Source organism: Mirounga angustirostris, unplaced genomic scaffold (genome assembly GCF_029215605.1).
Source record: "Mirounga angustirostris isolate CCGP_5_RB_7025 unplaced genomic scaffold, mMirAng1.0.hap1 SCAF_6, whole genome shotgun sequence".
NCBI lineage: Eukaryota > Metazoa > Chordata > Mammalia > Carnivora > Phocidae > Mirounga > Mirounga angustirostris.
In genome coordinates this window covers 123,059,918-123,073,127 of record NW_026991714.1, presented here as the reverse complement: position 1 = coordinate 123,073,127, position 13,210 = coordinate 123,059,918, and the positions used below count along the sequence as shown (strand labels likewise).

The 13,210-nt window shown below is 47.5% G+C and overlaps 1 protein-coding gene across 4 annotated transcripts in view; it reads left to right on the top strand.

Annotated features, from left to right (window-relative positions):
• ALDH18A1 (aldehyde dehydrogenase 18 family member A1) overlaps window positions 1-8,396 on the top strand; it is a 38,039-nt gene extending 29,643 nt beyond the window's left edge. For 3 of the 4 annotated variants that reach the window (XM_045878502.3, XM_064595082.1, XM_045878499.3), the window contains 5 exons: window positions 1,320-1,515; window positions 1,621-1,742; window positions 3,613-3,799; window positions 4,822-4,917; window positions 7,380-8,396. In XM_045878502.3, the coding sequence (XP_045734458.1) occupies window positions 1,320-1,515; window positions 1,621-1,742; window positions 3,613-3,799; window positions 4,822-4,917; window positions 7,380-7,561 (783 nt within the window). In that variant the 3' untranslated portion in view covers window positions 7,562-8,396. Of the gene's footprint in view, window positions 1-1,319; window positions 1,516-1,620; window positions 1,743-3,612; window positions 3,800-4,821; window positions 4,918-5,159; window positions 7,298-7,379 lie in introns of those variants that run through there. The other variant, XM_064595081.1, reaches the window with a different exon arrangement.
• The last annotated feature ends 4,814 nt before the right edge of the window (window positions 8,397-13,210 follow it).

Genomic DNA, 13,210 nt, shown 5'->3' with positions numbered 1-13,210 from the left:
CTCAACCAGCAAGTGGAGTCATTAAACTAGACCATAATAGCCAGAGGTTACTGAGCACCTGCTGTAGGCAAGGCAGCTTCCATCTATTGCCTCATTCAGTCCTCAAAACAACCATAGGGGGAAGATACCATTAGTATTAGGGGAAAAACAGGCTCAGTGCTAAAAGTCACTCACCTAAAATCCCACACTCTGTGGTAGAGTATAGATTTGAACCTCAGCTAACTCCAGAGCCTTCTCTTTTTGCATTGAGGCCCACTTACTCCAACATGGCAGGATTCTGCTGGCTGCTGGGACAGTGTGTATAAACCCACTGCATTATATGCTCACTGACAAGAATTGGGTTTTTTCTTATGGCAGCGTTAGGGGTGGAAAGGGCACAGATTTTAGGGATTCAAATCCCAGCTCTACCACATCCTAGCTTAATTAGATAGGTCTCCTTCCAGCCCTCTTCCTACTGCTGTATCACATCCATACAGTAAAGTATGCAGATCTTTTGTGAACAACTCTATGACTTTTTCCATGGATCCACGTACACACATACGTAACCACCAGCCATATCCAGCTGTAGAACATTTGCAGCACCCCAGAAGGTCCCTGTGCCCTTCCTAATCAGTATGCTTCCTCATAGCCACTTCTTTACTTCTTTCACATTCAATCTGTTTAGCTTATTCTTGAACTTCATTATAAATGGAATCATACAAAATACACTCGTTTGTGTTGTTAGGGTTTTTTTTATTATTTATTTATTAGAGAAATAGACAGCAGCGGGGGAGGGGCAGAGGAAGAGGGAGAAGCAGGTTCCCTGCTGAGCAGGGAGCCCGATGCAGGGCCTCGATCCCTGAGATCATGACCTGAGCTGAAGGTAGGTGCTTAACCGACTGAGCCACCCAGGCACCCGCACTCTTTTGTGTTGTATTTTTTTTATTCATCTTTATGTCTGTGAAGGTCATCCATGATGTTACTTACCTCCAGCCGTCGTTTTCTCTTTTTTATAACCACGTGATATTCCATTTATATGTATATGCTACACTTCATCCTTTCTTCTGTTGGCCAACTTTTGGGTTGTTTCTGGTTCGGGGCTACACAAAATAAAGTTGCTATGAAAATTCTCGTACGTATGTATTTGTATTTCTTTTGTAAGTAACGTGACCATATGGGTGAAATTAAAAATCAAGAGGAGGGAAAAAGGCCATCACCCTAGTGTCCTGACACAAGTGTTTCTTCCCAGGGTAGAAGTGGTCAGTAGCACTTGCGGGTGCTGCTACTTTGTATTTTGTGAGGTCAGATGTCATTTTTGTTTTTATTCTGTACCTCTTCAGGTGAATACCAGAGAAGAAGTGGAAGATCTTTGTCGCCTAGACAAAATGATAGATCTGATCATTCCACGTGGCTCTTCCCAGCTGGTCAGAGATATCCAGAAAGCTGCTAAGGGAATCCCAGTGATGGGGCACAGTGAGGGGATCTGCCACATGTATGTGGATTCAGAGGCCAGCGTCGATAAAGTCACCAGACTGGGTGAGCCAGATGGGGCCCCTGCTGTGTGCAGGCAAGATATTTATCAGATCCTGTGTGGCTCGGGAGCATGTTACTAGAAACAGTTCTTTGTCTTCCTTCTTTCAGTCCGAGACTCTAAATGTGAATATCCAGCTGCCTGTAATGCTTTGGAGACTCTGTTAATCCACCGAGATCTGCTGAGAACTCCATTATTTGACCAGATCATTGACATGCTGAGAGTGGAACAGGTATGACAAGTTCCAGGACTCCTATGTCACTTCCTGTCTTCCATTTTGAGATTTAGAAGCCTGTGGGATTAGACCAGGAGCAAGTGCCATACCATTTAAGGCAATTTAAGAAGCAGTATTTTTGAGCATTTACTGTGCACAGAGTTTTGTGCTAAGTACACGGAGAGTAAGACACATCCCTGCCTTGTCACATACTCAGATAGCTGTATTACAAAGTAGAATGTGGTAAGTGCTAAGAGAGGTCAAAGATAAGACGTGGCAGTCCTGTTTCTGGGAACCTCTTATTCAGGCAGCATAGTTTAAAGTTTGTTTCTGAACACACATTCCTGTTTGGATTTGATTTGAAAAAATTGTGCAGAAATGTTTTCAAACAGATTTATATGTGTCCAACCCTCCACCAGTGTCTTCAATTACCAGTATTAATGTACTTCATACAATGATATTTGGGAGCCAACAGTTTGTATAATGTTTTCTCTGGATTATTTTATTACCATTTTGTTGAGGTTGTAAAAACCAGTGCTGGTAAGTTTCAGACAAATATATGTTCCATCTTAAATTACTAATTGCAAAAGAATAGAGGCTCTCCAGGCAAAAATGGACAATCTTAAGTTTTCTGGCAGAACACATTGTAAACTTTAACATCTGATGTCATGGCACCCTTTCATAATTACATAAACAAGCACAGCATTTAGAGAAAGTGACTGCTGGCCTTGGTTGCTTTGATCCTGTGTGTATCTTTTTGCTTTCATCCTTTAGCTGGAAAGGAAGGCTCAGTTCAGCTTATAGATGGGTGGGCACGGTCCCAATGAGAACCTGAAAGGATTGTTTTGAAAATGAAAATGCACCCCACAAATTAAAATGGAGTTCGCTCACATGATCACTCATGTTTAGGGCCTTCCTTGACACTGTTGGCCTATTTGATGGGCCACCTCTGTATGCCAAACACCACACTGGACTGGACTGGACAGGAGGAAAATTTTCCTTTAGCAGCCAGGAATAAACCTCCCAGTCCTGATTCAGACAAACCCATGATATCCTTAGTTATTATCAAGACTGCCTTGAAATTCTTTAAATCAAAATCAGTCAATATGTGTACTTCATGTAACACTTTTGTGTTGCAGGAAGTAAATCAGCAGGGTGACTTGCCCAGAGCAGGGCTCAGGGATGGGTTTCCTGTCCCTGAGGAGCATGGTTGGACCCCAGGCCTGGAGGAAGCGGGGTCCCAGGTAAAAGGGCCTCGGGAACAACAAGAACAGGACAAACACTGCTTGTTGTAACTTAAATTCCTCCAGCCAGGAGCACGATTAGCCCCCGAGTCTCTTGCTGAGCTGAGCCTCGAGGTGGGGCCTGACTGACAAAAGTTGGAAGTTGAGGTGGCTACCAGCTAAATACTCTTTTCCTCTGAAGCACACCTAGGACTTCTCTGGAGGGAAGGGAGTAGAAATATGTATGCGCCATCTCCCCCTTTCCATGTGAGTGCATGTCTGGGTCCCCTCTGCAGGGGATGGGATTTATGTAGTCAAGTGTTCATTTCAGCAAGATGCCAGCAGTCAAGGGCTTATGTCGATAGCCTGTTAAATGCCTTGCACATTCTTAACATTCAGAGGCTTCCTGCTTAAATCCCTGCTCAAGTTTTACTGAGGGCCCCTGGCCGGCAAGTGGCCAGTCGGCGTTTTCAAAAGCGGAGCATCCTGGAGGGTCGTGGGCTGCTTCTGAAAGGAAGGCAGGGCTGGTTTAATCGTCCGTGCTGCAGCAGCCACAGGCTCCTCACCTTCAGGCTCATCCGGCTGTTTGGTCCTAGAGGAAGAAGTGCGAGCTGGCTTCCTGCTGCCGGGTTTATATTGTCACCGCTCGACTTCCTCTGTTCCAGGTGAAAATTCACGCAGGCCCCAAGTTCGCCTCCTACCTGACCTTCAGCCCCTCTGAAGTGAAGTCCCTCCGAACGGAGTATGGGGACCTGGAATTGTGCATTGAAGTGGTGGACAGCGTCCAGGAGGCCATCGACCACATCCACAAGTATGGCAGCTCGCACACAGATGTCATCGTCACGGAAAATGGTCAGTGCGCACGTGCCTCAGGCCTACGGCACCTGCCCTTTTCCACCCTGGTCTCCATGGGGTCCTGCTCCTCTCAGCCCCTCTGGCTGCAGGAAAACATAGTCCGAATGGGCTAATGGTAATGCCTGGCATCGGTTGTGTTTGTGGGTTCACTGAGTGCTCTCCCATCTGCTGCCTCATTGTACTGTCACTGCGGCCCCGGGGGAGGAGGCAGGGAAGAGATGGTTAGCTACACTCTGGAGATGACGCACTCTGTGCCACAGGGATTACCATTTAATCCGGACAACAGTCCCTCCAGGCTATTGGAATAAACCCATTTACAGCTGAGGAAACCCAGGCTCAGGAGGTTGAGGGCAGAAGCAGCTCTCCACACACATTTATTCACCGCACAGATATGTACTGAGAAACCACCGAGCTGTCAGGCACTGGAGGCCCAGCAGGACAGGCAGCCAGCATGGCCCCTCAAGGGATCTGCAGACGGTTTATCGGGGAATCACAACACCACCAATAATAATAGCTAACGTTTACTGAGCACTTACGTGTGCTAGGCTCTGGGGTGAGTGCTCATGGATGTCAAGTCCTTTTATCCTCCACACAACCCTGTGAGCTAGGTAATATTGTCAGTCCCCATTTTGCTCAGGCACAGAGAGGTTCATAAACCTGCCCAAGGTCACCTAGCTAGTGGGTATGGAATTGGAGTTCAGACTTAGGCATTCTGGTTCTGGAGCCTTATAAAGAGATAGTATAGTCAGGCCATTGCAGCATCAAGGGTATGTCTACAGGGGGAGATTTGGATTCCAACCCACCCAGTCTTTCCCAGGCAACTACTCTTTCCATAACAGGGACTGAGGAAGCTGGTTAGCCTTCTTCCTCTTCAGATTTTTCACAAGTCTGCATGTTTAATATGTAGGGAAGCTCTTCAGGGGCCTGGGCTCAGCCCTGGTCAGCCACCAGTGTGTGACTGGAAGGACGGATATTTTCCCTGGGTCGCCCTAACTCAGTGTCTTCTCTTTATGCTGCAGAGAAAACAGCAGAGTTCTTTCTCCAGCACGTAGATAGTGCCTGTGTGTTCTGGAACGCCAGCACCCGCTTCTCTGATGGCTACCGCTTCGGACTGGGTAAGAAAGATTCTGGTCAGGAGAAAAAGAGGTTCCTTTGTGAATCACTGTGTGGTCCAAGGAGCATGGTGAGGGTGGAGGAGACACATGAAGTTACATGCTTGATTAAGATAAAAGAGAAGAGTTGTGGGAGGGTAGTTGATGAGAGAGAATCCTCAGAGCAACCTTGGGCCGGGAGAAGTCCTCTGCTCTAAGCATTTCGTGTATTAAGGAGGTAGGTGCTTGTTGTTTTTTTTCCATAGATCTTTGAGATTCAGAGAAGTGAAGTAATTTGCCCAAAGCCCCCCAGCTGTCTCTCAGACCCACACTTACACAGGGCCAGAGCCTGGGTTGCTCCCACTACAGGATGGGCAGAGCACAGCATGTCTACTGCACAGGTCGTGACAGGCGGGCGTGCTGAGGTCCCTCGGGAGCTGTTGCAGACTCACTTCTTCAAAGAGAAAGCCAGGTTGCCTGAGAGGAGGGATTCCCCATGAGGACAGGACAAAAGAAGGTTTTAATACGTATGCTGGGCTTAAATAGGCAGCATCAAAAACAAACAGGTAAGCCCAGAGGTGCAAGGTTTATTTCTAAAGCACACCTTTGAAATAAAAAGCTTCAGAAAAGCACCCTTAAAAAAAAGAAAGACCTCCCTTCTCCCCTTCCATCATTAGAAATACAATCTCCAGGGGCACCTGGCTAGCTCAGGTGGAGCATACAACTCTTGATCTCAGGGTTGTCAGTTTGAGCCCCATGTTGGGTGTAGAGCTTACTTAAAAGTAAAATCTTAAAAAAAAGAAAGAAAGAAAGAAAATCTCTATTCCCCAGTGTGGAGATTTTTCAGACAGTCCCTCGTTTTCAGGGGTACCATTATAAAGAGCACCAATAGGTATTTACGACACATCTGAGAATTCTTTCAACCACTTAAGACATTTTAAAACTCTGAACTTTTGAATAGATCTGCCCAGAGAATAGTTCTCACTGAATTAGTAAAGGTTGTTAAAGAGAATTTTACTCAGTTATTCTTAGTCATTAGACTCTTTACTGTTGGTTACCTGTTTGTTATGTTGGGGTTTTGATTTAATTGTCACATCCCTTGCATTGATTTTTGTCTTTCATGTTGTTGAAGAAGAAATAGCAGCGTACTTTTAAGGGCTGAGTTACCTAGCTTTCAAGCCAAAAGTCCAGGATGGGGGAAGAGCAAAAGACCACTCCATTGTCTTTGCATCACGTGCTCAGAGCAAATGCTCAAACTCTGGCTGAGTTAAATTCCTATGAAGTGCATTAATAACAGTGACAGATGGTGTTTATTGAGCACTTACATATTCCCAGCACTGTGCTAAGTGTATCACATGCATTGTCTCACTTAGTTCTACGTGATGGGTTCTGTTCTTTTCCTCATTTTCCACATGAACTGAAGCACGGGAGATGGTTTGGCCATGTGCCCAAAGTCATGTGGTCCCTATGCTATCAAACCAGAATTAGAATCTGGTGGTCACACTCCCCTTGCCAACCACTACTACCCAGCATGGCCCCACTTGGGCCTCTGCCCTGCTGGTCTCTGCCTGCAGCGTCTCTCCACCTGCCCCTCCGCTGGCCGGATCCTTGTCATTGTTCAGGGTTCAGAGGAAAGGCCCTTCCTCAGGGAGGCTCTCCCTAACCACTCTACCAGTGGGGTGTCCCCCCGACCCACGCAGTCTGTCCCAGCGCCCTTCCCTGCACTCCCATTACCACATGAAATTATTTGCTGAACTGTTCTTTGACTGCCTTGCCCACAGAAGTATGAGGTCCAAGAAAACACGACCTTGCATAGGTTATTCACCACTGCCTCCCCAGGGCCCAGCGTGGTGCCTCTTACATAGTATATGCTCAGTAAAGTTGTGACAGACAAGGGAACCCTGCCTCCACTATATACCATGCAGAACATCCAGACAGACCCAGGAAAACCCCTAATGCCCCAAGTCTAAGCTTAGAGCAAGAGGGAAGGAAAATGAACTGACCCCTTTTCATGTATTCAGTAACTGTCTAGTGAGTGCCTCTGTGCTAAGAATTCTGGAGGATACGAGAACATGTCCCAGCCCTTCCATTCTGGGACTTAGAGAATATTTGAGGAGATGAACCTCAATACTAGACATTGTTGTATACCTCAAAAAAATGCCTGAATGTCAAATTATGATACACAGTCTAGACACTAAGCAGATATCAGCCAGCACTCCTAGCATTATCAAAATGCATTTGGGATAAGAGTGCAGAGGAGAGCCCACACATTGTGTTTCATTAGAAGAAGGGGGCTTGTCATGATTCATAGCGACCGGAGGACACATTGACGGGGACTGTGGAACCCAAGCTGATCTGGGGAGGATGGAGCAGGAGTGGGCAGGATGAGAGGGTGCCACGTGGGGAGAAGGAAGAGCTGTGGGTCTGGTGGGTGGACAGGAAGCAGGGCTGGGAAAACCCGCATCCTCATCCATGCTTTTTCTCAGGAGCCGAAGTGGGCATCAGCACATCGAGGATCCATGCACGGGGACCGGTAGGACTTGAGGGACTGCTCACCACTAAGTGGCTGCTGCGAGGGCAGGACCACGTGGTCTCAGATTTCTCAGAGCATGGAAGTTTAAAATACCTTCACGAGAACCTCCCTGTGCCTCAGAGAAATACCAACTGAAAGCATTCCAAGAAGAGCAGGGAAAGATTCAAGAGGTCTTCACAGTTAAACTTGTCTTAAGAATCTCAGGGGATGAGCCAGGTCTCATCTCCCACTTCTGGAAGGGTCTGCCTGTTGGAAAGTGCACCGAGATGCTTCTGGGCTCCATTTGGCTACACCAATCTTGGCTAATGTGCATATTCCAATTCATGCTTCTCTTTCATTGTTAGAAAATAATCGCTATGAATGGGGACTTTGCTTAATTGCTGCAGTTAGGGACTTCGCTTCACACAGTCCAGTTCCCCTCATGATAGAAACAGAAAGGTGCAGCTTCCCCACAAAACCAACGGGAAAATCATGGACGCTTTTACCTTTTTATCACCTCAGTGAGGTAACGTCTCCCCTGACGTTTGGTTGGCACTAGGGCCCATCACACCTAATCTGTCTTTCCGCATTTCATCTCTTTTTGCTCACACTCATCTTCAAAAAGGAAAGGTTTGGAATTTAGAAGAGGGGCAGCTCTTCTTTTTAGCATTCTCATCAGAAACAGTCACAAAAATGGACTGAATCATTCCCACTGGGAAGATTGACCTTTTATATTTATTGTGGGTAAAGATAAAGCAGCATTTCAGATGCTCGTGCCTCTCCAGCCCCGGAAGATTCGGCATGACCCGGGATGCAGTTGGAACCTGGAGCTGCGAGTCCCAGGATGAAGTATCTACAGCAATTATGCTTGAAATTTTTATATAAATTATTTTGTCATCCTACCCTTTTCTTCCAAAACAAAAATTAGAGGGTTATTTTAATACTTTGGATTCTTCCCCCTTTTTGAGAAATAAAGTTCTTATGAAAAGCCTGTGTGCGTGGTTAAAGTCTGCACCCTCGCTCGCCCTGGCCCTCTTCTTCCTCCGCCCTCCCTGTGGCCCGCACACCCGCTTTGACACACTGGCTCTTCCCGGAATGCTGGTTGGGGAGAGCATCTGTCTGCCGTGTGTGTCCGTGGAGGCAGCACAGGCAGATCCCACGGGACGGACCCAGACCGAGAGGAGAGGAAAACAGGAGATTGGGCCCCAGGAACGTAAGGACCGAGAGCATGGTGATGGAGTGAGGTCGGCGGGTATGGACAGCATGAGCGAGCCGCCACTCGGACGGCCGTGGCCCCAGTCCCGATATCCTTAGTTCACTTCGGAAGACCCTCCCTCCCTCCCTCCCTCCATCCAACTCCTGTTTTAGGGGCCCTGGTGCCCAACAGTCTGCAGTTGAAAGCTTTCTCGTCTCGTGGGGGCCCTTGCAGAGAGAGAAGCGCTCACTGACATGCTGCTGCTTATCCTCTGAGGATGTTTTATGAGCACAAGAATCATGGTGTCGTGTGGAACATGTTCTCAGGCCGGCTCCCAACTCTCCCTCTCATCCAGAGCCTTACATGGTCCGGCAAGCCACCCTGCCCGCCCTGCCCTCAGAATGGGGAATTTTGGCATAGCTTGCCTGAAAAGGCAATAAACAAAGTCCTGCCGGAAGCTGTATGGCAAATACCACAATCAGCTCCCAAGCAGACGACAAATACCCCTTGGAGTCGAAAATAGAAAGTGACCCAAGAAGGCCGGGGCCCTTGGGGAAGACTCGGCTGAGGAGGCAGGCCTGGATCCGGGCCCTGAGCACGATGAGTCACAGGAGTAAGGAGTGGGCCGAGCATTCGGGCAGGGGACTGGCCCAGGCAGAAGTCCAGAGGTGGGGATGAAACAAGTCTGTGGAGCAGTGAACACACCAGTGCAGGGCAGAAGTTCGTGTGGGTAAACAGGAAGGTGTTACATCCCAGACAGCTGATTGTGGTAGAATCCCATGGGAGCCACCCTTCTTGGGGCAGGGGATGGGAATGGGGTTTGGGCTGGAAAACACAGCTAAAGCTCACTCATCCCACAAGGCCATTCCCCTGTAGCAACCTCAGGTTTAGTCCTTTTCTACAGAGGACTGTAGGGCCGTTGGCATTCTTTATTTTTCCACCACAAGTGAAGAGATTCCCAAAGGAGGGTCAGAAGGCAGCCATTGCCTTGTAAGTATCCCCACCCAGGCAGTCTTCAGTACTTACTGGTTTGTCCCGTAGGAAGGGGGCTTTTTATTCTGAAATCCCTCCTGTGGTCCTGCCCTTTTCCTAGCTACCAACTCTGGACAACAGAGTGTTGAACCAGCCAATCCAGAAGCTCCCACCTCCTCCACCAAGGGGGGAAAAAAGCTCTCTGGGATATGTAAGACAACAAACGTTCTTCAAGCCAAGTTTACTTGAGTTTAGGTTTTCTGTTACAGCCAAAAGTATGTCAGTGATACAGTATATACATACATTATGGGGCCATTTAGAAAAGTATTCATATGGGGGCCCCTGGGTGGCTCAGTTGGTTAAGTGTCTGCCTTGAGCTCAGGTCGTGGGATCTCGAGCCCCACATCCTGGCTTCCTGCTCAGTGGGGAGCCTGCTTCTCCGTCTCCCTCTGCCTCTCTCTCTGCTTATGCACTGCGCTCTCTTGCTCTCTCTCTCTTGTTCTCAAATAAATTCCTAAAAAAAAGTATTTGTATGGAAAGAAAGGTGGGCAGCCAAGGACTAGATTATAATAGGTGTTATTTGCTCTATATCCCTAATGTTGTGGAACCATCTCTCCTGTGTTTTGCAAGTAATCCCAGTCTCTGTGATTCAGGGGAGGTTATGCTGATCACCCCCCTACCGCACTATTTTTAGTGGTAGTCACATGACTCGGCTCTGATAAGTCAGAGTGCCCTGTTTGCCTGCTTACTGTGACTGCTTCAAGGCTGGGCATACGATGATTTAAACTTGGCCAAATGGCACACTAGTAGAACTGAATTTTTACTGCAGTTATTAGGAGAAACAAACTGTCCTCCTCTTTCCACATAGAAGTATCCAGCACAGAGGAAAGGGAGCCAGGGGATATATAGAGACTTTGCCCGCCTGGCTCCATCAGTGCCTGAACTGGACTGGTAGGCTGGACTCCATTGTTTTCCTTTTTTGCTTAAGCTAGTTTGAATTTGGTTGAGTTTTGAGTTCTATCCCCTCCATCATAGAAGACTCTGGATAACATACCTGTGTTTAATTGTCTGCTCTGCCACTTACTAAACAAGCGACTTTGGGCAAGTTACTTAGGTTCTGGGAGCTTCAGTTTCCTCCTGGGAACATTAATATCTCCATCCTAAGTGGTAACATGAATGCTTGGCACGGCATGGGCACATGGCAAGGACTCTGTAGGGGCGGGATGGTCATTTGCTGTGATTTTTCAGGTGCCCAGGTGTGTGCCTAGTTCCGTACTCCACAAGAAAACAGTTTTCTCCTGTTATTCATGAGGCAGTTTTCAGAAGCCAGATTTTCCCATCCCAGCTTCATCTGGTCACCAGAAGCCCAGCTTTGCCCTCTGCAGAGCACTGAGCCTGAGATCAAACATTTCAGCACTTAGAGCGTGTGGGCAGCTGCTACTGAAAAGGGAGTGAGCAGTAGAGACCTTATTTGGGGTCTGGGAAAGAGAAGGTGGACCCAGGTGAGCATCACGCTCTGCCTGAAAGAAGAGGTGGTCCTGGTTTGGCTGAGGGGAGCAGGCCTGCTCTACGTAGAGGGTGGGAGCAAAGCAAGACTTTGGGTCTCCAGATACTTAACTAACATGAGCTCTGCAGAACACAGAATACGTGCGGTGTCTGTGCACTTCTGAACTAGAAATTCATTTCTCAACCTCCCAGCGAATGCAAAGAGTTGGCATATTTAGATGAATCCTCTGGCAATCTCATCTGGCTAAGGCTTTACATCTAATCAAGTCTCTTTTTTGACTCGAAGCAGTTGACGTGATTACTCCTCACTTCTGCCTCTCAAATGTACGCGGAACAGAGTATTTCTGGGTAGCATTTTGTGCCCTGTAAGGATAGTGACCATGAGGCCGCAACTGGGGAGTGTTATCAGGTACAAGTCACAGAACCCTCAGCTCAAAGTAGTTTAACAAAAGAAAGGGTATTTATCGGGTTACATAACTGAGGAAATCCAGATGCGTAGTTCAGACATGATTTGATGCGGGCTTGGCTCCCTTTCTCTGCAGATCTCTATAAATCAGTGGTTTCCAAACTTGAGAATCTCAGAATCACCGGCAGGGTTATTAGAATAGATTGCTGATTCAGTAGGTCGGGGATAGGGGCTAAGAATTTGCATTTCTAATAAATTTCCAGCTGCCGCCGCCAATCCAAAAACCACACTTTGAGCATGACGGTTCTAGAGGTCCACTGGCAGCAAAGCTGTCCACGTTGTGGGTTGAATGATGGGAGGGTGTCAGATAAAACTACCATCAGACAGAAGTTCTATGCTCCACTCTTATTAAACTGGCCTGAATCAATCACTGTAGTAAATGTAGAAATTGAGTTGCATTGTTCCAGGAAATGCAAACAGCTAGGGCTTGAACATGATAGAAGTTCATTTTTGTGTCTGGTAAGAAGAGGTCTGGAGGTAGGCTTCCCAGGGCTGAGGCCAAGGCTCCATGATGTCATCAGGCAGTTGGGCTCCTTTTGGTTTCTGCTCTCCCATCCTAGGGTAAGGCCCTCATCCCTGTGATAGTGATCTCCCTACCGTCAGGACCATGTTCCAGAACCACAGGCAAAGGAGTACGTGCCAGCTGCCTTGTCCATGCGACTTTTGGGAAGGCCCATCCAACTGCTCGTCCAGAACTGGCTCGTGACGCCCCTCCTCACTTCTACAAGGAATCTGGGGCATGTGACTTTTTTATCTGGGCATATTGTAGCTCTAAGAAGGAGTCTATTGGTAAGGGAGAAGAGAAATTGGGTAGGGGAAGAAAATTATTCTGATTCACGGAGATGGGAGGGGGATCCATTCACCTGCACAACATGGCTTCTGTGGAGGAGCCGTTTCGTGCAGCCACATGGACAACTCCAGCTATAAGGGAGGTTGAGAAATACAGCTTCACAGTTGGGCACACTCCTCCCTGAACAAAAATCAGGATCCTTTTCACAAGGAAGGAAAAATGATAAACATTGGGTAAGCTGCTAGCACTGTTTGCCACGATTACCCTAAACCCCCTCTAAAGACTAGCTTTTTCTAGAAACCCCCTTGTTCTCTTGAGCTCATTGATGGGTTTTGTAAGTCGGGTTTGGGGGTAGGCTGTGGGAAAGCCGAATTGCTCTGTAGGAGATGGAGAAAAGGCAAACCTCCTGGGCACCTCTGGAGAGGAGGTGGGAAGTTAGAGTTGCCCTAGGCAGAGGGGACAGACTGAAGATCTGCAGGAAATTAGGCTGGAGAAAGCTAGTCCACCAAAGTTTAAAAAAAAGCCATCTGTTTGTAAACTGATGGCTCCATGGGGCTAATTCTCTTGGAGGTTCTTGAATTTTAGAAAAAGGCAACTGTCACAGTAACAGTTATTCCAAAGGATTAGCCAGTGCCGTATTGGAAAGAGCTTGCATCTGAGAGTCATACTGGCCTGCATCGCTGTCTATAAATTGTGTGAACTTAACAGACTTACTTTTACCAAAATGGGCCTCAATGTCCGTATTTGGAAAAAGTAGACGACTAACACCTACCTGTCGGGAGAGATTCAGGTAAGGGAGTGAACACCCAGCTCAGGGAAGGAGCTTCATCAGCATTAGCCACAATTAGCAATAGGGCCCCTCCTGGTATGTCCATC